The following is a 22,475-nucleotide window of genomic DNA, read 5'->3' as shown; positions in this document are numbered from 1 at the left end:
ACTCACTTTTTTCCTCCTAAAAAGTAAGGGGAAATGTCTGTGCGTGCTATGGAGGGAATGCCTATGGGTGGCATGCCTACGGATTTTCCTCCTCTTAAAACTACGTGCTTGTTATGGTCGGGTGCGTGTTATAGAGCGAAAAATACGGTAAATATTTAGAATGACTTGTATCCAGCATACTCAGAGTAGACCCCCTGAAAAGAATGGACTTGGCTAACTTAGGTCCATTAATTTCAATAGGTCTACTCTGAGCAGAACTTAGTTGTGTATGATCTTAAATGTTCCGGTGTGTATTCTCAGAACGACAAACCACTTTACATTTGCTCAAAATCTGAGCAGGTTTCTGGGGGAAGCACTGTACATGACCAAAGGCCAGTGTCCATTAAATATATATATATATTTTCATGAGAAAGGCAGTCTGCATCTCCTCTGAGGCGCTATGCCCTTGGCCACAGAAGAGCTGAAAAGAAAAGGTGACCGGTCTACTTAATGATCAAATTCTATTTCATTAACATCTGTGGATGAATATTTAGAACTATACTGCCATCCCATGTTCATTTGTAAGCATAGCTTGGCGGGGGGGGGGGGGGGAGAGAGAGAGAGAGAGAATGGATTTTTATGGGTAATGACTTTTGAGTGGGATTTATAAAGGGAATTTAAAATTAATTCATTAAATAGGTGCTCTTGATTTGAATTACAGGAAGTGGGTCTACTGTGCCTATATGGTAACCTTGGCTTTATACATACCTTTCCTGATACAGTCCACACTCTTACACCTTTTTTTCCTTTTTTGCTATGCTATGCAGTTCCTTCCTCAGTCTTGTGGCGGCGCTGCAGCGCAACTGCGACGAGCGGCGGCGGCGGCGGCAGCTCACGAGGCCGACAGAGACTGCGCATGCGTCTCCTTAATACGTGAGCTGTCGTACCCCGCCCTTTACTGTTTGTTCCTTTTACAGTCTAGACGTCATTAGGAGGCGTCATTAGGAGAGGCGGAACGGGGAGAAGGGAAAAGCCAGGAAGTAGCTTCAGTGTTTACGAACACAGCAAGAGGAAGATGGCGGCGGTAGAGGATCTTGGTGTTTCTTCGCCTGGGATGGTGAGAGAAGAGAGGAGAGTGTTGGGGAGGAAATGGCCGACCAGGAAAGGAGAAGGACGAGGAAGCTTCACGGCTGAGGGCGCCTCTGAACCGGGGAAGGCGGGGAAGGGAGAAGTTTGAGAGGAGGGGATGGTAGATAAAGGGATCGACCTGAAGGTGAGGAAGTGCTGAGGAACCCCGAGGCAGGAGCTGATGGCGAAGGGATGTTTTTGGGAATGGGGAAAGCCGGATCTTTTAATCTCTCTTTATCTCGTCACTGCTGCAGGAGGTACAGCATGGACGGGAATTGGCTCTGGCATTGTCAGGGAGGGGACATTTATTGATTTCCTTTTATAAGAGCTTATAGCCTACGCTTCTGAGTCATACAAATTACTCGGGGTAACTTAAAATAATTAAAATTGCAATGTCACCCCAAATAGAGCCGAGTGAAATAATGTTGTAGAGAATTCCAGTTTGATCTTTTCCGCAGCTTCTCTAAAAGCTTATCTGTAGCTGCCTTAATGCGGACAGCAGGAGGAGGTCTCTGTTGGGAACACCATAATGTATGTGGCATCATGACCATTCCAAGTAGTTCAGATGCCTTGTTGCAACTGAATATGCATTGCCAGCACTGGGGGCTATTTTCATGGATTTTGCTTTTTCTTGTGCTCTTGTGTTTGGGGGTCTTGATCACTTTCTCTATTTTTTAGTCTGCCTAACATGATAGGTGAGGTGTGCTATAAATATCATCATTGAGCTTTCTCTTTTGTTGTTACTGCTAAGGAAGGCTTTCTGAGGACATAGCTTGAAAGCTTCTGTGGTCCTACATTGTTCTTGTGGAAATGTGCATGCTTAATGCTTTTTATATGTCTTAATATATCTTTTCCATGGTGCTGAAGAGTATAACCATTCCTTATATTCATATACTAAACACTTAATCTCAAAAGCAGATCTTTCTTTTCTAACATGTGGGTGACTTTTCAGGCTACTTCTGACACATCAGAAGAACCTGCTTCCATTACAACAGAAGAGATGGCTGCACAGAAGAGAGAGGAGCGACTTAGGAAATTCAGAGAGCTTCATTTGAAAAGGGTGAGATCTCTCATTATGGTGCTGGTGCTAACAGTTCTGGTCCCTGCTTGTTAGCTTGGAGGGAGTGCATATGTAGCAGTAAGCCAGCATGAAAATTTACATCCTAACAATTGCTTAGGGGCTCCACTAAAATGGGTTTTTTAAATGCAGGTTTGAGTCAGAAAAAAATCAGTTTGCTTTGGGAAATTTTTGGATGCCTTAAATCAGGTGTGGGGAACCTTTAGCCCTCCAGATGTTGGTAAACTACAATTTCCAGCATCCCTGGTCATTGACCATGCTGGCTGCAGCCGATGGGAGTTTTAGATCAGCAACATATGGTGGATCAAAGATTTCTGACTTAGACATCTGCCTTAGAGGGTGATCTTCTTTAGCATGTTTGTTTTACTTATAGTAAATTAAACTCTGTTTTCTAAACATCTTTCTGGTTTCTTCTCCTTTTTAAAAGAATGAAGCCCGCAAGTTAAATCACCAGGAGGTTGTGGAGGAAGATAAAAGGCTGAAATTGCCAACAAACTGGGAAGCAAAAAAGGCACGTTTAGAATGGGAACTAAAAGTGGAGGAAAAGAAAAAGGTAAGCAAACGGTTGTCCCTTCCCTGGCCAATGGATGTGGTCAGGTTGGTCTCCCCCTTGATGATATTCTTGGGAGGCAGGGGGCATCTCCTAGTGGTCCCAGGTCCTCCTACCAATGGCAGGAGCCAAAGTGCATCCCCCAGTAACTGCCCATGGGAGTACAGTCTTGGTTATATTTTGACAGGCAGGACGCATTTAGCCTTGGGAAAGTTCACTGTGCTGAAAGAGAACCCGTTTCAAAATATCAGTATGTTCTTGCTGTGTGCTAGGAGTGTGTGGCAAAAGGAGAAGATTATGAGAGAGTGAAACTGTTAGAAATCAGCGCAGAGGATGCCGAACGATTTGAGAGGAAGAGGAAGAAGAAAAATCCTGATCTTGGATTTTCTGGTAAGAAGGTGTTTGGCCCCATCTGTTCCAACCATTGAGTGTGAATAAAATCAAGAGCTTTTATTAACAAGTGATTATGTTTAGTAGTAGGGACGCGGGTGGCGCTGTGGGTAAAAGCCTCAGCGCCTAGGGCTTGCCGATCGGAAGGTCGGCGGTTCGAATCCCCACGGCGGGGTGCGCTCCCGCTGCTCGGTCCCAGCGCCTGCCAACCTAGCAGTTTGAAAGCACCTCTGGGTGCAAGTAGATAAATAGGGACTGCTTACCAGCGGGAAGGTAAACGGCGTTTCCGTGTGCTGCGCTGGCTCGCCAGATGCAGCTTTGTCACGCTGGCCACGTGACCCGGAAGTGTCTCCGGACAGCGCTGGCCCCCGGCCTCTTGAGTGAGATGGGCGCACCAACCCCAGAGTCTGTCAAGACTGGCCCGTACGGGCAGGGGTACCTTTACCTTTACCTTTATGTTTAGTAGTACAATAGACTTTTTCTTTTTTTACTTCATAGATTATGCAGCAGCCCAGTTACGCCAGTACCAGAGGTTGACCAAGCAGATCAGACCTGACCTGGAGAAATATGAAAAACTCAGAGAAGAAAGGTAAGTCTTATTTTGTCTGCCCCATATTATTAGTATTAGCATTATTAACATTTATTTGTCACTTACATCAAGTGTGTCAGAGTGACTTACAATTCTAAAAAGCATACAAATGCAAAAATTAATACAGCATCTTAAGAAAAGACATAAGTGTTCTGGTATCTTGGAGAATAACTTGAAGGAGCTGGGTTCCTCCTTGTCCTTCACAGAGGCCATCGGTTCCTAATGCCTTGTGAGGTAGAGGTAGAGGTGCAGCAGCAGCAGCAGACAGCAAAGAATTGCCATTTCCACTCGCTGCTGCTGCTGCTGCCAGGCATGCTCTGCACCTCCACTTCTCGCAAAAGGGTAATTGGTTGCAACTGCTCTGTGAGAAAGAGCAGCAGGACCATCTGCACTTGGGTGATTGTATCAACTGGACCCTTGAGAGAGAACCTGCTGTGGCTAAATGGACAGATCCCAGCTATGCTTCAAAAGGTCAAGGCAACTGTCTGTTCTTCTTTGGCGATCACTCAAAGCTGAGTAAGATTGTCTTCCATAAACACGGTTTTAACAATGAGTCCATAAGTGACTGTGGAGGCCAATTCTGGATCCACACGCCCTTCCACAGTGGGGACATTTGTTTCCGGGCGGGAGTTGATCATGGTGTGGATTTGCCAAGCGTGCCTTCCTCTTAGCACGTTTCTCCCTTGCGCCCTGAGTTCGAGTGTCTTCAAAGCCCATCTATACACAAATTCTGGCTACAGTTGTACCTCGTTTTGCGGCACGGATCCATTCTGTAGCCTTAAGCCACTAGCTGAAAAGAACGCAGGGCGAAGTGCCGTGTTTGCGCACACGTGCAATTTGCACTTTGCGCATGTGCGGAGTGCAATTTAGTGCTTCTGCGCAAGCAGCAAACCCGGAAGTAACCTGTTCCGGTACTTCCGGGTTTGCCGCGGACGTTCGCCTGAATGGACGCTAGACAAGGCAGACGTTCAGGGAGGTATTACTGTACTTGTTTCAGTAGGAAAATCTATTGCCCCCATTAACTGATTAGAGACTTGCTGGGCATGAAATCTATAAGACATGTGTGTTAATACTGTCAGTAGTGGACTGGTTAAAGTGTCTGGGTTTGTCCCCCCCCCCCCCATTCAGTGGCGAAGATTTATTTCCGACTTCAAATAGCCTTCTCCACGGAACTCATGTGCCATGTAAAGAAGGGGTTGATAGAATGGTTTCGGATCTTGAAAAACAGTAAGTACAAAAGCAAATGAAACATTAACTAATTACAATGTCGGAGCTTCTTAAAAGAACTTTGTGAGCATCTTGTCCTGTATGACACCCCACACACACACACAAATGTTGAGATCTGTTTATTAAGTCCAGCTCCAGCTTCCACCCTTTTCAGCCATTCGGTTCATCCTTATGAGTAGCAAAGCTTTTTCAGTCATAGCCTCAAAACCTGGGAGGCCATTCCATTGAAACTCCATCTGTCTCTCTGTTCTGCTTTTTTTTTTTTTTTCCAAAGACAAGTAAAAACATTTTTAAATAGTCTTTTAAAGTAGTCAGGTCTTTAAATAGTCTCCTGCTATTTGGGTTTTTTGACAATTTGACTCTTAATTGACTTTAATTCTGTTGACTTTAATTCTTATTTAAACTTCTTCGAGCATTTGGAGCTGAAAAAGTAGTGGCACAAAAAAAAAGAAAAATCGTCCTTGAACAGATGTTTGCATTAGGCACAGTCTCACTGCATTAATTTTCCTTCCAGAATCCAAAAACGTGAAAAATACAGCCGGAGACGATCATACAATGATGATGCTGATATTGACTACATTAATGAGAGAAATGCCAAGTTCAACAAGAAGGCTGAGAGGTTCTATGGGAAATATACTGCAGAGATTAAACAGAACTTGGAAAGAGGAACAGCTGTCTAAGCTAGAAAGTTCCAGAGGCAGGTTCAGCACTGTAGCCGGCCTGGTTTTTCAAAAATTCCCTAAGTGTAAAACCTGTTTTGCAAAAGCACCTTGAACTGTAAACCAAGGTAGTACAAACATTAAGCTTGTCCAAGAATTATTGCTCCTCAAGAACAAATTTGTCTTGAACATAAATAGGTATGTAACCATCGAAAAACCATCATTTGAATTTTGGCAGAGAACCCCTTTTCTGTTCCTTTTCATATCTTAAGTCTAGGTTCCAGCTAAAGCAAATTTGTTTCAGGTTTTTTTTTATGTATCTGAGCTTTCTATGAAAACCACTGCCTTTGTACATGGTAAAAGGCTGCATTTTTACTCAAGCTCAAATGTAAACCTGTAAGTTGTATGTTGGTTTGATTAAATTAGTTATCCAACTATGTAAAACTTTAAAAAGATGGATTAATTTTGACTCACCAAAGGTTTCCGTTTCGCCTGCGAAGCCATTTTCCAAGCCATATCCACCTGCCTGTCAACAGTTATTATTTTAGTTGGTGGGCTGAATTAAATCCTCCCTTGGTTATGCACACATACTCCCAGCAGGGAACAGGTGTCTGCAGCCAAGACAGAAAGCTGATGATCAGGGGTCAAATCCTGCTCAGCTTGGCAGGATTCCATACCAACACCTTCCTGATTCAGGATGCAGTTTGCAGAGAAACCCAGCTAAAAGGTTTTCCCTTTTAACAGGATTCCAGTACAAACAACTTCCTGCGCTTTGAAGTTCCACCTGTCAAATTTGGCCCACCAGGGCTGGGGAGATGAAAACTTTGGCCACTGGCTGAAAAAGGATCCTCACCCGTTCTTGTGGTAAATCGGGTAGTGCAGAACTTTGCCTGGTTTGCTGACTAATTGAAATGTGTGGTGGTGGTGGTGGTAAAGGAGCCAAGTGATGGTACAAAGAAAAATATGAAGAGTTAGGGCTGTTCTTTTCAAAGTTGGCAAATCTTCCATAGCCCTGCCTTTGAAGTGGAAGTAACTTAATCCTGAATAGCCAGACGTGGTTAAGAGACACCAAAGCATGTTTTAACAATTTGGGGTTTATGCTTTTAGAAATGCAAAATTATGTACTGTATATGTACCCAGTTCTCCAATATTGCTTTTGTTGAAGAACATTGGTTATTTGCCAGGATGTTCTTTCAAGCCGACAAGCAGGAGGCCCTTAGAAGACAAATGGCTTAACACCTCCCAGTGCCTAGGAGCGGCAGGGACATGTGATTAAACCTACAGTAACTGGCAACTCGCTCCAGTTTCCATGTTAACGAAAGAGCAGTTTAGAAGGATCAGAAAAAGGGAAGCCTAAGCAATAAATGAACCCCCCCTAACTTGGGGGTGGGGGTGGAAATTGAGTTTTGTGGCTGCTTTCCTGTGCCTCAGAAGGGAATAATGACATCATTGAAGAGGATCATGTGATACAAGTCATAAGGGGGAAATGGCACCTGGAAAAAAATGGACTGGAGGACCTCCTGCACGCCCACCGATACATAACCTGTGTTTTATTCCCTGGTATGAATGCATTACGACTCCAGAATATAACAAGAGTTGCCTAATCTCACAACAATGCCCAATAGGGCTCTTGGAGGTGGCCATGGACTCATGAAGGTTGCAGCCATGTATTTGTCACACATGAATTGCCAGAAGATACCTTCCTTATAGGTGACTTGGAGAAACGGACTCACTGCTTTGTTCAGTTTTAGAATTCCTACTATTGTAAAGGGAAAGCTAGAGAAGGAAGCTGCTGCTAAATTTGCCAGACACATCATATGTAAAACCTGGCATCACATACCAGGTACTCCGCAGTCTGGCCAGCGGCACCTATTGATGAATTTTGATAACTCTCAATACACACACAGTTCTTGTATTTGAAATAAAAATAGTTTATAGTTTTCATAAGTTATCAGTGTGACTATAAGAAACTGGAAAGTGATTACCAGAACAGTAGGCGCTTACTGTAAATATTCCTTTCCTGAGGGGGCAGAAAGCCAGAAGAGATCAGAATGAATCTAACCAATCTAACCAAGGATGAATCTAACCAATTAGGAAGGGTGGCTCACCTAATTAAAGTGACAAAATTTGCTGTTGCAAACCCTGCCGAAAATCACCCTCTACAGTAATATACCTAAGAAAATTAATTGCCACAAAGGATACAGTACCCTCAAATATTCCATAGCACCTTCCCAAATTTCAACCCTGTCCCATGTGTTGTCTTCCAACATGAAGTTCCAGATTCAATGTAGATAATAAAACGAGGTATTTTATTAACAAGCAAAGCCCATATACAGTGGTACCTCGGGTTAAGTACTTAATTCGTTCCGGAGGTCCGTACTTAACCTGAAACTGTTCTTAACCTGAAGCACCACTTAAGCTAATGGGGCCTCCTGCTGCCGCTGCGCCACTGGAGCCCAATTTCTGTTCTCATCCTGAAGCAGTTCTTAACCTGAAGCACTATTTCTGGGTTAGCGGAGTCTGTAACCTGAAGCGTATGTAACCCGAGTGTAATGGTTCTAGGGGTTGCTCGTGCGTAAATCGGCACCACGCTTGGCTGAGTTACCTGGGTGAACCCTTTCTGTCCGGACAGCCACTCACCTGTGGCTGTCTCAATCGCTGGCAGAATCAGTCAGTGGGCGTTTCTTGAACTTCTTCCAGCAAAGCAGCTCTTTGACGCCTAGTCTCCGCCTACTCTCCCTGCGCGGAAGCCTTCTGCGCAGGGGTGTGGGCAGCGGAGGACCCGTGCTCTCCCCGCTGGTCTCCGGCGAGGAGTCATGGAGCCATCTCGCCGATTCCCCCATCTGCCCCCCTTCTCCACTAGTGTTACGCTGATTTCCTTCCCCAGAAGATGGGCTGCCTCTCTCCCTCCCGGTACGCTCTCCGGAATCCCTCTGGAGCCCTCCCTCTCCCTCTGGCTCCAATGGCAGTTCCCTGACACCGAGGTAGCACTGTATGTACAGCAGCCATCAGCTGAACTTAATCTTCCCTAACCGAACAAGCCAACAGGTTTGGTCTTAAGATACAACCCTGTATGTTTATGATGCATACATAGTATCAGTTGGGGTGCATGCAGGAGTTAAAAAAATGGAAAGGGGGTGAATATAATAATTGGGTATGGACAAAGGGGCTTGAGAGGGAATAAGGCATGAAAATGGTGTGCAAGGGTTGAAAAAATGGAAGAGGGAAAAGAGTGGGTTAAGATGAAAGCAGGTGCATGAAAGGGACTGAATAGGGGGTAGTGACTTTGTAATTGGGCAGATTAAAAGGTTGTTTAGTAGTTGCAATGTGTGGACGGCAGAAGATGCAGGTTACCCATGGGGATGTGTTGTGTGCAAGGAAGGGGTTGCACAAAAAAAGGCATGGATGTGAGTGAAAGCAGGGTTTTAGAAGTGGCTTCAAACATGGGGCTGGGAAGGGGGAAAGCAAGCTTAGCAGTTGCTTGGTGTGGGAAGGGGAAGCTCATGGGGCTTTAATGGAGGGAATGTCAGAAGGGTTGTAGAGCAGAGCAAACAGGGGCACAGTTTCTAGTTAATTTAATTTTGTAATGGCTGCCAGAGATGCCTGGTGCATGTCATATCACTAACAAGGAAGCATGAGCTCTGAAACGGAATTGGCTTTAGGAAGAAACTAAATATCTGGCCTCACCACCCATGTCATTGTGAAGACAAAAGTGATCCTCAACAGATCATTCAGTCAACTCAGACCCTGTTTGCAAAAACTACCCAAAAGGATTACTTCAAGATGGACAGTCATACTTCAAATGGGACTGTGTTCCAGGTGACAAATTAGGTGCCTAAATGGAGAGGATGGGTTGCCAACAACTTGGGTTCCTTTATCTTCAGCAGTGAACTAAAAACTCTAGATCAGTGTGGTCCAACACGTGGGCCGCAGGCTGCCAGGGCTCTGGAGTAGCGGTGTGAGCATGGTGGTCCTGAGACAGCAAGCAGCTACTGCAGCAGGAGCCACCTGCCACCAAGAGGATGGGCGTCAGCTGGGCTTGGGGCAGCAAATAGTGAACAGACACAGAAGCGCAGTTGGCCACTGCCCGAGGCACCCTCTCAAGAGGGCTCATTGAGCTGGGTGCTTTGGGTGGCCCCTTTGGCTGCACTGCTTATCTCCAAGGTAAATAAGACAGTAAATGACAGTAAGAGCTGTTCGACAGTGGAATTTGCTGCCAAGGAGTGTGGTGGAGTCTCCTTCTTTGGAGGTCTTTAAGCAGAGGCTTGACAACCATATGTCAGGAGTGCTCTGATGGTGTTTCCTGCTTGGCAGGGGGTTGGACTCGATGGCCCTTGTGGTCTCTTCCAACTCTATGATTCTATGAATAATGGGGAGCCTGGGGAGGGTGGGAGGCGAGAGGTCACAATGGGCAAGGTGCTGGTGGAGCAGGCAGAAAAAAACCATGGGGTGCCAAGTACTGTGGGAAAAAAACCCATTTGATTTTCTTCAGATGTGCTTTACAGGACAGAATATAGAGGAAAGGATTGTTTTTAGCAGCCAACCATAAATTCCTCTTTTCCATGTTGGTTTTGATGAAGTAATGAGACATCTTCACAATATTTAAAGATTCAGCTTCATAGCAGAATTTTGAATAAATGTTAACATTCAAAATGCTTCAGGCACAACTCAGTTAAGAGGGCATAGTTCACCTTGCAAATGCCAATAATTTTGCTTTGCAGTTCCAAAGCAATTTTGATTTGAAGTGGTAGTACAAAAGTTCTGTTGCGCCTTTGCTTTTATTGAAGGGCCTTACTTTCCAAGGCAGCAGGCGACTCAGCCTGGATGTCGTACAATTAAGGCAATGCTGGCTACAGTAGAGGCCTGGAAATAAACACGGCAACTCACAGCAAAACCCCCAGAGCTTCCAGTAGATGGTGCTAGCATTACACAATCTCAGCCCGTGAACATTACATTTGCTGCTGTGGATGTTAGATTGGCTGTTTTGTATTTTGTTGACAAAGTTTACAGAAGAAACTGCCTCATTTTCAGGTACCAAAGTTACGAGGAAAAGTGCAACTTGCTCATGCCTCTTTGGCCTTGAACATCCCATCCACTTTTGTTAAGTATAAATGTTCAGAAATGTCACACAATATTCAGGATAGGTTTATTTAAAAGTTTTTATTTTATACACGTAGTCCAGTTTTATGCATATTAAAAGAAAGGTGCTGCTTGTGCAAGTGATCTTATCTCTAGCTTTTAAGTCAAGTCACAAAATCTAGCTTTCTCCTTAAATGTCGTATCAACTAATCACATTTAGCAATAGCAACACATCCATACAATATAGGGATTACCTAATACCTACTTTCATCTGACATACACTTTGCCCCAACCAAACCCTTCTGCTTGAAAGGCAGCCTACTTAAATTCTACCTTATGTTTGCATTACAACATTATAAGCCTTTGGGGCAAACTACAAAAAAACCTGAATTTATATATCTAGCACTAGGCTCTTAGCAGTTGTACTTGGAACATGCACAAGCTCAGAAGGTCATAGCTGACATTGCAAATGTTTTACTTCTAACTAAAAGTGCAACATGAGAGCAATTATGCTGGTTCCATAACAAGACAGCAGACAAAAAATATTTTAACCTTGTGCAACTGAAAATTCAAAGTTTTGCCACTTCAAGAGCACAAGTAGAATTTTCTTTGCTTATCCTTCTGCCACTTGCAAAATATGGTCGTGTTCAGGTTAAACAGGAATGTGGGAAGCTACACAAGCCAGCTGAATTACCACCAGGAGCCATAAATCACACTTTTTAAAGTGTTGACTTGAAAAGTATTAAAAGTGTAGAAAAAATAATTTTATATGTAGTACAGTAATTAAGCTACACTCACATTAAACACTAGAAGTTGCTACATGACTCACAAGGAGAAAAGTTACCCACCTGTAATTTAGTCTATTACAGCCACATGAAAAGTTATTTACAGAAATGTAAGATTCCAACCTGTAATTTCTGGACCTCTATATAACTCCCATAGTATATCTGGAAAATAAACCAAATCTCAAATTAATACAGTTTTAAGCATTCTGTATTTAAACCCTGAATTTTGAGAGGATTTCAAACCCCATAATGCCTCAACAGCTCAAACAGATCATGGGTACTGGCATGCTCTAGAGGATGTACTTTTAGGTGAAATGTTATGGAACATAACATTTTCCTCGTTCCCAACAGGAATCCATTGACCAGATGGGGTCTCTTTTTTCTTGTCTTTTCCTGAGGACAGTGTGGATTCTTTAAAAGGAACAGTTGCTGGTTTTAGGGCCAGTGACCCTGCCACAATGCATTCTGAAAAATAAAATTAACATAAATTGTAAGATATAATCCAATTAGAACAATGTATGAAGACATACAGAGCTGCTTAAAGATCAATTCCTGTGCAAACTTCCATACTTGAATCTTTAAAGCTCATAGGTAAGGACTAAAACGTTCAATTCCTATTAGAGCACTCTCCACATTGCTACCTGTCCTATGCTTCTAAGCCAGGCATAGGCTAACTCCAGCCCTCCAGATGTTTGGAACTACAATTCCCATCACCCCTAGCTAACAGGACCAGTGGTCAGGGATGATAGGAATTGTAGTCCCAAACAACTGGAGGGTCTGCGTTTGCCTATGCCTGTTCTAAGCAGATTTAAAGCTGATTTATCTGTAACTGGGATAGGGGACCAGTGGCCCTCCAGATGTGAAATTATAACCCGCATAATCCCTGTTCACTGGCTGAGACAGAATTGGGAATTAAACAGTATCTGGAGGGTCACAGTTTCACTATCCCCACTCTTAAGGTTTGTGATGTTTACACAATCCATATTAAAATATCTAAAAATAGATCATATATCAGAAATCAAATCTCCACAAAAATCCATTATTGCAATGTGCACCATATTAGTAGTGATGTAGGATTTGTTTTTCCAGACCCCTATACCAATTCTGTCTTTTTTTATATATTTAAGTTTTCACATGAAAGGTTGGAAGCATGTTTTTATTTTGAAGGAAGTGCCACTGAACTCTGTGTACTTGCTTCTGAATAGAACTATAAACTACTCTCTTTCTCTCTATATATATATACATACATTCAATTTATTGATCTCAGAGGTACAAGAAAGGCACTGTCCTGCACTGTAATACTAGTCTCAGATCCCTTTTTTGGCATTTTCTGTTATTTTTTTCTGGGTTGTTCAAAGGGAAGGTCTATTTTATACCTAATCACATAGCTCAAAGGAAAGAACAAAATCTGTTCTAACACACTACAGCTGTAATCCTAAACTTGCATATCTGAAAATAACCAACAATAAAGCTATCAGGCTTTAAAATAAACATGGTTAGGATCAGACTCAAAGTATGCGCCTTTGGTTGACTCCTATCTAGGTGCCCCCCCCCCATTACAATTTTCCAGGGCATGTGGGGAGCCAATACGTGAAGAGAAGGCTCACTACAAGTTCCCTTCGCACTGCTTGATAAAACAACAGAGAGTGCAACAAAAAGTGTGGGACTAACAGGCTATTCCCTGCTCTTTCCTTCATTGTGAGGCATAAATGCCTACTGAAGAGGGGAGTTCATCTTTGCTGTTTTCAGAAAATATTGTGTATAACCTCATTCATTCCTTAATGCTGTGTTCACTAGATAATTTGGAAGATGAACTGATGAAGTGTAATATTTTTATCATAATAATTGTTACATCATTAACTCCGACATATCAGCTTCATAAAGATTAGACGATCTTGTTTGCAAGTGAAATCCGATTCTTCTGATCTTCCCCTTCACATCTGGGAGAGCTAACAATACCATTTTATAGTTGTCTAAATTCCTGCTTAACTTTGAAATGGAACAAGCCCCTGATATTTCACAGTGAGTACCATAGGATTTCATTTGTGTAAAAGCTTTCTAATCTTCTGGAAAGTGTGTAATATAATACAGCTTTTGCTAACTTGGCTTTTATTTCCCTCCCCTAAGTTAGCTTGGCTACAGCCCACAATCACTTAGTTACCACCAGATTTTCTTCATCAGTGCTGGAGACCATATTCATGATTTCTATAAGACAGAAATAAAGCATGTAAAATGCGCTGTGTGTCCAGATAAAGAATTTCTGGGAACTTTTTGTTGCATCACAATTTGACAGGTATTAGAACACCATTTGAAATTTAACATCCATATAAATTAGCCTTATCTGGGTCAGCAAAACGTATGAAAAAGGACCCCAACTAGCAAATTGAAGAGCTAGTAAAATATGTAATTTATTTTATTATTTAATCATTAGGAAATCTCAGAACATTTTCAAAGAACTCAGATGTTTAGGATTACTTGGTAACTTTACCTCAACAGGCTAAGATTTGACATCTGCCATTTGGTTTCCAAACTTGAAAAATATTAACTACATTTTGAAAATATTTTCAAATATTTATTTTCAATTGATGAAACAAGGCTAGCTCTATTTTTTATGTAGTTTTTCAAAGCATTTAGTTTTAGCATCTGAATAACCATTTCACTTACCATAGTCTTTACACTCTCCTCATTTGGCTTTCTGCTTTCACTTTCTTTTGATATTGTACCAATTTTCAAGCTGGCTGGCAGGACCACATTGTCTGTCCCCAAAGTTTTTGCTGCATTGGCCTTTGCGATTTCCAGTAGCTCTCTTTTTTCTAAAACAAATAAACAACAGCAGGTACTCAGCCCTCTAGGTGACATGGGTTTAAAATGCAATAGAAAACTAACTGAAAGCACCAAAAAAGGAATTCAGAAAAGTTCCACAGTGCAAGATAAAGGGAAGTTAGTGATGACTGAGCAGAAAAGCTAAATTTATACTTGGGGGTAGAGGTGATTTTCAAAGACAGTACACTAAAGAATTGAGACAGTGACTTCCCAAACACATCAAGTGATTCTACAACCAACTAAGGATTTGAACACAGGAACTGAACTGAACTGAACTGAACCAAACCAAACCAAACCAAACCAAACCAAACCACAGTAACTTCAATGTACAGCTATTCTTGGAGAAGAACTCTCTACTTCTATCAGTTAATGAAAGTACAGCAAAAGTCTCTAGACAGGACTTTTTAAACTAAGATGGGATATATTTTTTCTATAGCAAAGTTTGAAAATATCCTAGTATGCTTCTCCACCAATATAGATTGATGATCTGCCAATACCTTTTTCAGTCAAGCGAAGAGGGGTTCTACTGCGAGATCTTGATCGAGAACGGCTTCTCCAGCTTCTATAAGCCTCAGGATATATGGTTCTTCCAAATCCATAGTATCTTCGGCTTCTTGACCTGCTTCTAGAGTAAGATCTTCTATAGCATGGTCTTCCAGGAGACCTACTACGTGATCTGTATCTTGGAGGAGAGCGGCGGTATCGCCTATGGTATCTAGGATGGTATCTTTCTCGGTATTTGTAGCTACGTGATCTTGACCGGCTTCTGGAATAAGATCTTGAATACCTTCTGCACCTCCAAGAACAATTCCTTTTAGCACGTAATCTTGATCTGCTTCTTGACCTACTCCAGCTTCTGGAGGAAGAGGAAGTGCTTGAACTTGATCTTGTGGAGTAAGATGACCTACTAGATGATCTTGAAGATGATCTTCTGCTACAGCTGCTCCTTGACCTTGAACGAGACCTTTCTTTTGGTGAACTCAAAGTCAAGTCATCCATAAAGACTGTCATCTCATCTGTCTTCTTGCTAGATTTTTGCTTTTCGGTATTTTTCAAACTTGTGCCTTCTGCTTTCAGTTGCCCAGTTCCCGTTCCTTTGTTTAGGAGAAGGAGGGATAGATAGAAGTTTTGATTTAAACTTCTGCTATTGTGAACTATGACAATGTCATAACAGCATAATGTTTCTTCCAAGTCAACTCGGAAGCATTATTAAAAACCTTATGCCTCAAAGATTTTAAGTGGCATGGTTCAGATCTTTCATTTGACAGCCATAGAACCTCCTTTCAAACAAAAATGCTTGAATTCTAGAAGCTAATGCTCCACTCACATCACAGAACGGTCAAATTAGTATTTTGAGCTACTATGGAGCTGGAGGCATTCAACTGTATGCAATATGAAGTATTTAACAATCAAGATGGCTGCTGTTATATAACAGCAGCCATTTTAGTTACAACACACTGGATCTATCATACTAGGGTATAATCACTTATGTTTCCTTAATTCTTCAAACCACTTTTGTTCTATGATCCTGCTCTCTTCATTAAGAGTTTTATTAGTTAATTTGTGTTTATTAATAATTAAAGCAAAAATATTGACTGTACTGTATTACTACCACAAAGTATGAAAATTATTCTAATGCCTTAAATAGAGGAATATTTATCACTAGCAAACCATACAGGAAGAAGGTTCTGTCTGGAGCCTTGAATCACCTAATTCAGCAAGCACCTTTGAATTGCAGACAACTAATTAAATAGGGTGGAAACATTTTAGATATAAAACATAATCAGCCAAACACTAGACATACATTCCCATAAGCAACATACCAATAGGTGCTGAAAAACTCCCATTCTGCTCAGGACTTCCATGGTTCTCCTGTGGATTCCTATGAACAAGAGTTGCAACCATTCAGTCAGTTCTTTTTTAAAATAAATTTTATTAGAATTTAAGAAGAGCTACAATATTATCCTTCAGTTCGTTCTACAGAAAAATTAATACTTTCTCAGGTCCTTCCCCTGCAATATGGGCATAATACTGAGCGACACTGTACTGTGAATTTGATGCACTTTCAACATACTCAAAGTGTTAGGATCAAGTTACTAGTCTTTTCCTAAGCATTTTTACTCCCATCTTCAACAGTGCTTACTCCCAGATAAAACGTCATCTCTATTGTTAATCACACACTGTATAATTTTACTTTCTCCAAAAGCCTCCTTAACAGAAAGCAGATTTTACTGGGCTTTTCAAAAAAGGACTCATGGTGCTCAGTATGCAAGTGCCTAAAAAATAGCACAATCCTGTCAATGCCAACCACCACTAAACCCTGCTGATTTCAAAGGAAGCATTCAAGACTGCTTTGGACATTTATCTTTGGGAAACATACATGGGATTTGGCTGTTTCTGACAGCTTATTGTTCTAATTTAGGGGGGTATGGAAAAACTAGACTGCCCTTGTGAACTCTCATGGTAGTTTACACAAAAGACACGTTTGTTCAAAAACATACTTGACAGCATAAATTACTACTTTACTTCAAGCAGTAGACTAGGGTAGTGTACAATTAATTAGCTGTAATCCAACGCGTGCACTCCCCCCCCCCCACTTAAAGCTGGCAGCCTTTTCCCAAGCCCTTTATTATCTTTCGCCAAGTGCCACACCCGTGAACAATACATAGTAGGAAGTGAGCCCTACTGAAGGAAACAGGGCTTTGCTTACTTCTTAAGAATCATGGGCACGACTGCATTCCTTGCATACAAAGAGACGAGAGGTTTCTGCCTGCCTCCAAGGATCTTACTGTCCCAAAACGGATTATGGGAAAGGGAATTAACAAACAGGGGGGAACACCAAGGGCGGGAAGAAATGACCCTGAACAACTACAATTACTTCCTTGGTTTTGTCTGGTTACAATTCCGAACAAGTTAAAGAAATGCCAAACCACAAAAGCGAGTTTGGAAGCAAAGAGGGCTGGCAGCACAATCCGACGAGGATACTCTTCGTACACCTACAAAAGCTTCACTTTAAATATATATTTTTTAACCTAACAGGGTTGTCGTGAGCCCTATCGGCCTTAGCCTTCCTGCCACCAATAACAGGTTTATTTGTTACGGGTTTTTCCTCTCCCCCCTCCCGCCCTTCAAGTAGCTCTGGATGGCAAACTCGAGTCTCCTCCGCTTTGTCCTCACAGCTGATGGGTCAATCCGACGCCAACCCGTGTCAGCCTGTACCTCCCCCCTCGGGAAGAGGCCAATATTGACCCGCTTCTCTCTCTCGCAGGAGCAAGGAAGCCTTAAGAAAGCTCGTGTTAGCAGCCTCACTGCCTCCAGAGTCTCCTTCAAATACCCCCGCTTCGCCTCACAGCCTTTAGTTCTCCCCTCCCCGCGCGAAAATAAGAGGGAAAAAATCGCTTCAGACTCACTGGTACCAGGCGGATGGGCCCTGGCTTTGTGGTGGTGCCTGAGGGGAGAGCCCACCTTCGTTGGTAACCGCCATGACCGGAAGAAGGAAACGAAGGGAAGGTGCCGAAAGAACAAAAATACGCTCGGAAATCTCCACAAAAAGTAATAAAGCTCGCTCGGTTTTCTCTCAAATATGTCGTCAGATGCGTTTTTTAAAAAATTAAAAAATCACACAGACTTCCCCCGAACAACAAACAGCGTTAAAATCGCTCCACAGTCAACAGCCGCCGCCAGGTCGACCGGCTTGTTATGGCGCCCGAGACCAACTGAAATGGCGCAGAAGCTTCCAGATCCTCAACCTACGAAGGGAGGGGGCAGGAGGAGGAGGGATTACAGTATGTGTTTGTAACGTAACATTGGCGCTAGCGCGCAAGCGCAGTTCGGAATTGAGGGTAGGGCATAGAACACTGGGCGGTAGCCATAGAGATCGGGAGGCGCCTCCTCCGCCGGAAGGATCCGTGGTATAGTGAGCGCTAACTGGGCTATATTGCAGGGTTGTCGTAAGGCGCTTTCAGCCTCATCTTCGATCTTTGCTTGCACATTATCCTGGACAGAAGCCATCTCGAACACTTTGGGCCTTACTTCCGAGTAACCATGTATGCGCTTGTTCTGCACGCATCAGTTTCCGCCCGCTATGTTATACAGTACATATCGAAATTGTGTTTTTTAGGTTATAAATCTCCCAGCTCGGATGGCTCGCCTTCGTACGAGAATTAGACTCCTGGATTAGCCAGGATGCCAATACTCTTGTCTCCACGATCGGGGGAAGTAATGCTTCGGAATACCAGTTGCTGAAATAACAGGATGTTGGACTAGATGGGCCGTTGACCTGATCCAACAGGCTCTTCTGATGTTAGCTTATTGATGACAAGACAAAAGCTACGTTTTGTTTTGCGAAGTTAGTCAGTGTAATAAATACATCATTTTAGTGGTTAACTGCATCCTTCCGCGACCCAGAGCAAACTTGTCCGGAGTGCTCCTGTTTTCACACTTTAAAATTCAGCTTTTCCCCCCAAACACACAAGGGGAACAAATCTAGGCATGAATGTATACCCGCTCCTTCTGTGCATCTGCATGATTACTGTTCTGACTCAATTCAGATATTATTAATTTTCATATTTTACCGGCATAACGCTGCTTTTTTAGTTGGAAGACCTGAGTTTGAAAGAACGTGAACTTTTAATTATACCCCTTTGGGGCGGGGAAAGAGATGCTGGTACCAAATCGTGCTGCGATTAAGCCCTGCCTTTACTCCGAATGAACAAGGCGCGCGCGCGCGCACAGCTTCTACACCAGGCACCATTCTTGTCCCCGGTTTATATAACGTTTATATAACGTTTCACCACGCTAAAACCCCAATAAAGCAAGTTTGCTCATTTATTATTCTGCATGATTGCGAGTTTTGAAAAGTAAAACGTTAATAAATATACACTTCTTTTATTAAAGCAGTGCCGCCTTCCCATTTAGAATCAAGCGCAACCAGCTCCAAGACATTTGCGACCATGAAGGGCACCAGTGCGCATGAGCGGACTTAGCTGCTCCATTTTTTTTTTTTGCCCGAGCCCAGCCATTAGCATCGCAGCGCCTGCGCAGTATAGGCGCCTTCTCCGTAGCTTCGGCCTTTTCAGCATCCGGGTTCTAAGCCCGTGTCTTTGTTTACTTGGTACGGAAAAGGGGCGGTTCGGCTTTCTTTCCGCTGGAGGCGAGTCGGTCAGCTGAGCCAGGGCGGCGGCAGCGGCGGCTTTTCCCTTCGAGCCGGTTGTCTCAAGAGCGCTTCTGAGGCGAAGTAAGTGCTGACTGGGCGTCGCTGAGGCGGGTGGGGCGGCCAGGAGGGAGACGGGAGCTGCGTATCTCGCGGGCAGCCGCTGGGCCCACAGGGGGGTGTCGGGCTGGAGATAGAGCGGGGAGCGCCGCCGTGCAGCGCCGAGGCTCAGCTTCTTTATTCCAAGCCCCAATAAGTTCCGTGGGACTTCATCCTCCGGAAGTGTGTTTCGGGCGACGGCCTTCCATCAGTTTCCCCCTCGCCGTCCGTTTCACTCCCCTTGGATTCCGTGGGATTTGCTCCCGAGGAAGCGCATTTTAGATCGCATCCTTCCCACAGAGCTGGGCCACCCAGCCTCCAAACTGGCCGTTGCCATCCGCTTTACTTGGAGGAAAGCCTCACTGAATTCAGTGGGGTTTACTCGTGAGGAAATGCGTTTTCCACAGCAGCCTTCCTGGAGCTGGCCTGTCCAGCCTTCCAAATTAGCCCTCCCCATCTCTTTTGCACTGAATTCAGTGGGGTCTGTTCCTCAAAAAGCACATTTATGGTAGTTGCCTTCCTGTCAGTTTTACTCACAAGCCCCATTGAAATCAGTGGGATGTGCTCCTCAGGAAGTGGATTTAGAGCGGCAGCCTTAGCTTAGAAACTTGGATTGGGTATCCAGCCATCATTTGGCCAGTACCATCCTCTTTACTTTGAGAAATGGATCCCTTTCAGTTGAATGGGATTTGTTTCCCAGCCTTAATAGAGCTTTTGTTTGGATTGATCTGCCATCCATCAATTCGCCAGTTTCATCTATTTTGGATGACTTTTTGTTCGCCGCCTCTGACCCATAATATGATCTCTGGGGGGTTTGGGTGGCACAGGGACCACCAGGATGAAAGCACTTCCCCTGCAAGTGGGTGGGTGGCAGGAGATATCCAGCTCCCATCTAATTCTTGAGATTTGTATAACCTACTAGTAGGTTCTTTGGCTGACCTGCAGGTTAAATCACGGTAAATTTACTCAGGAGTAGCTCCAGTATGTTCAAGGTTACTGAATTTTAAGAAGGTATGCACAGAACTGCCCTGCACACACTTTTTTGGGAGGAAGCTTCATTCAACACAGGGGTGGTGGCATGGCTATAGCCAGGATTTTTGTTTGAGGGGGCGCAGAACTGACATGATGGGTCAGCTAAGTATTTCCATAGTTTTACTTGTCCGGGGCGGGGGAGCTGCCCCTCCTTGGCTACGCCCATGGATGGTGGAAATTGGAATCTCAGCACTATTTGGAGACCATCCAATTAGGGAAGGCTGAACTTATTACAAACTATTGCTTTGATAGTTCCATGGGGTCATGAAGAGTTGGACACGACTAAACGACTATACAACAACAACAATTGCTTTGATGAGATTAATTCTTAGTTATGGTGTTTGGGTGGTAGCCTGATTATTAATGTAATATAACTAAGAATCGCCAGACAACACAGGGCAAGGTAGCTGTGGCTTAGCTGTACAGTTTCAGGTCCTTTCATCCATCCCCTGTGTGTAGTGCAGTACAGTAGAATCCTTCTCATCTCTTCTCCCTTAAACAAGTATATTCCCCCACCCCATGTTGAATTCCCACCTCTTGGGAATTCAGCTTTCCAATTGTGAGGTTGTGTTGCTTTGTTTTCTGGCTATCCTTGATTGTAAGTGAAGTATTAACTTCCTTTGGAACATTTGAACATTGCATTTCTCACATCCCTAGCAGTATTTCAGCTACAATTGTGGGCTGCTTTTGTGTTTATTTCACATTCCTAGCAGTATTTCAGCTACATTTGTGTGCTGCTTTTGTGTTTATTTCCTTATGTGTCTGATTTTATCTTTTATTCTCTTACTGATATTTGTAACATTGTGTTGTTTTTAAAAATGGTTTTAATGTATTTTTAGAAATGTCTTTGAGCTTTATTTGTAAATGGTAAGTGATATAAGAATAGGTTTAAATAAATTCTTCTCACTTCAAATGCAATTAATGCATTTAAAGCCACACAACTAAACAGAAGTTGAGAAACAAATTTCATTTTCTCTCCTAGGTTTTCCAAAACTCAAATATGTCTGGGTTCCTTGAAAACATGAGATGCTCTGAGTGTGTTGACTGGGGAGAAAAACGAAATACAATAGCTTCTATTGCTGCAGGAGTGCTGGTATGTATACTTAAGTCTTAAGTCTTGCAGTGTTGTGGATTCTCCTCATTTGTAAATTTGCGCATGTTAAAAGCCCACTTTAGTTTAATTGAATAAAACTGTGCATATAGAGTGATACATTAGCTCTGTTAGCATAGTATATTAAAAACAAGAAAGCATATTGTACTTTAAAGTGTATCACTTCTATGGTGACTAAAACCTGCTTTGTCAGATGCAGTAAGTTGTGTTTGTTGGCAGATATAAAGATACATACATGTGTACAAAACAGACAGAAAGGGCACAGTATACAAGAGATACTGTATGTGACAACATTATAAGAAGCCCAAATGTATGCAGGGTAAGAATAGCAACCCATTCACACAGTAGTAATTGGTGATGGCTGTGTCTTCCTAGTTTCTCTGTGGAAATTTAACACCTGTAGCAAAAAAGAAACCCACAGCTTCAGTTTAACTGAAGCTAAATAGAATCAAATCTGATATTTCTAGTTCACCAGTTCCATACTGGAGCTTCTAGGATCTTTTTACTGAATTTTACTCTGTGGTTGACTGAGCATCAGAACGTCCTGGGCAACCGAAATGTTTTGCCACCGGCTTCTGATTGTTACCATTATTGATGTCTGATAGAGTGGTCATAGTAGCTTTACAGCAACATTGTATTGAAGATCATGTTGGAAACTTTTGTGTTCAAATAGTTCTTTACAGGTTGGTGGATTATCATAGATGCAGCTGTTAAATATCCACATTCAGATGACTTCAACCATTCATACCATGCTTGTGGAGTGATAGCTACAGTTGCATTCCTAATGTAGGTAC

The 22,475-nt window shown here is 42.9% G+C and overlaps 3 protein-coding genes across 4 annotated transcripts in view; 2 read left to right on the top strand and 1 right to left on the bottom strand.

The window, feature by feature from the left end:
• Nucleotides 1–785: 785 nt before the first annotated feature.
• SYF2 (SYF2 pre-mRNA splicing factor) lies at nt 786–6,057 on the top strand. Its single transcript, XM_079987790.1, is given in 9 exon segments — nt 786–921; nt 924–958; nt 962–1,096; nt 2,060–2,167; nt 2,613–2,738; nt 3,008–3,125; nt 3,624–3,714; nt 4,843–4,941; nt 5,456–6,057. Coding segments are annotated over 9 exon segments (999 nt in total). The 5' UTR covers nt 786–800; the 3' UTR covers nt 5,622–6,057.
• Nucleotides 6,058–10,741: 4,684 nt separating this feature from the next.
• RSRP1 (arginine and serine rich protein 1) lies at nt 10,742–18,025 on the bottom strand. Of its 2 annotated transcripts, XM_079987796.1 has the most exons (6): nt 17,698–18,025; nt 16,111–16,169; nt 14,785–15,381; nt 14,129–14,277; nt 13,626–13,669; nt 10,742–11,929 (listed from the first exon to the last, which is right to left on the bottom strand). In XM_079987796.1, the coding sequence occupies exons 1-5, from the start codon at nt 17,769–17,771 to the stop codon at nt 13,661–13,663; spliced, it is 888 nt and encodes a 295-aa protein (XP_079843922.1). In that variant the 5' UTR covers nt 17,772–18,025; the 3' UTR covers nt 10,742–11,929; nt 13,626–13,660. The 2 variants fall into 2 exon arrangements, with proteins under 2 accessions (XP_079843922.1, XP_079843921.1); XM_079987795.1 differs by lacking the exon at nt 13,626–13,669 and having other exon boundaries at nt 17,698–18,024.
• Nucleotides 18,026–19,340: 1,315 nt separating this feature from the next.
• TMEM50A (transmembrane protein 50A) overlaps nt 19,341–22,475 on the top strand; it is an 8,896-nt gene continuing 5,761 nt past the window's right edge. Inside the window, exons 1-3 of the mRNA XM_079987821.1 lie at nt 19,341–19,523; nt 21,553–21,663; nt 22,355–22,467. Coding sequence (XP_079843947.1) covers nt 21,571–21,663; nt 22,355–22,467 — 206 coding nt within the window. The 5' untranslated portion in view covers nt 19,341–19,523; nt 21,553–21,570. The remainder of the gene's footprint in view (nt 19,524–21,552; nt 21,664–22,354; nt 22,468–22,475) is intronic.

The sequence above is a fragment of the Podarcis cretensis genome, assembly GCF_951804945.1.
Source record: "Podarcis cretensis genome assembly, chromosome: 8".
Classification (NCBI taxonomy): domain Eukaryota; kingdom Metazoa; phylum Chordata; class Lepidosauria; order Squamata; family Lacertidae; genus Podarcis; species Podarcis cretensis.
Note: the sequence above shows the minus strand (reverse complement) of the source record. Positions and strands in the feature narration are given on the sequence as shown.

Coding starts and splice junctions, on each gene's coding strand:
- RSRP1 (XM_079987795.1), bottom strand. CDS start 17,771: ATGGCGGTTACCAACGAAGGTGGGCTCTCCCCTCAGGCACCACCACAA. Junction 15,382..16,110: donor GAGTTTTTCAGCACCTATTG/GTATGTTGCTTA, acceptor TCCTAAACAAAG/GAACGGGAACTGGGCAACTG. Junction 14,278..14,784: donor TCTTCGCTTGACTGAAAAAG/GTATTGGCAGAT, acceptor TATTTGTTTTAG/AAAAAAGAGAGCTACTGGAA.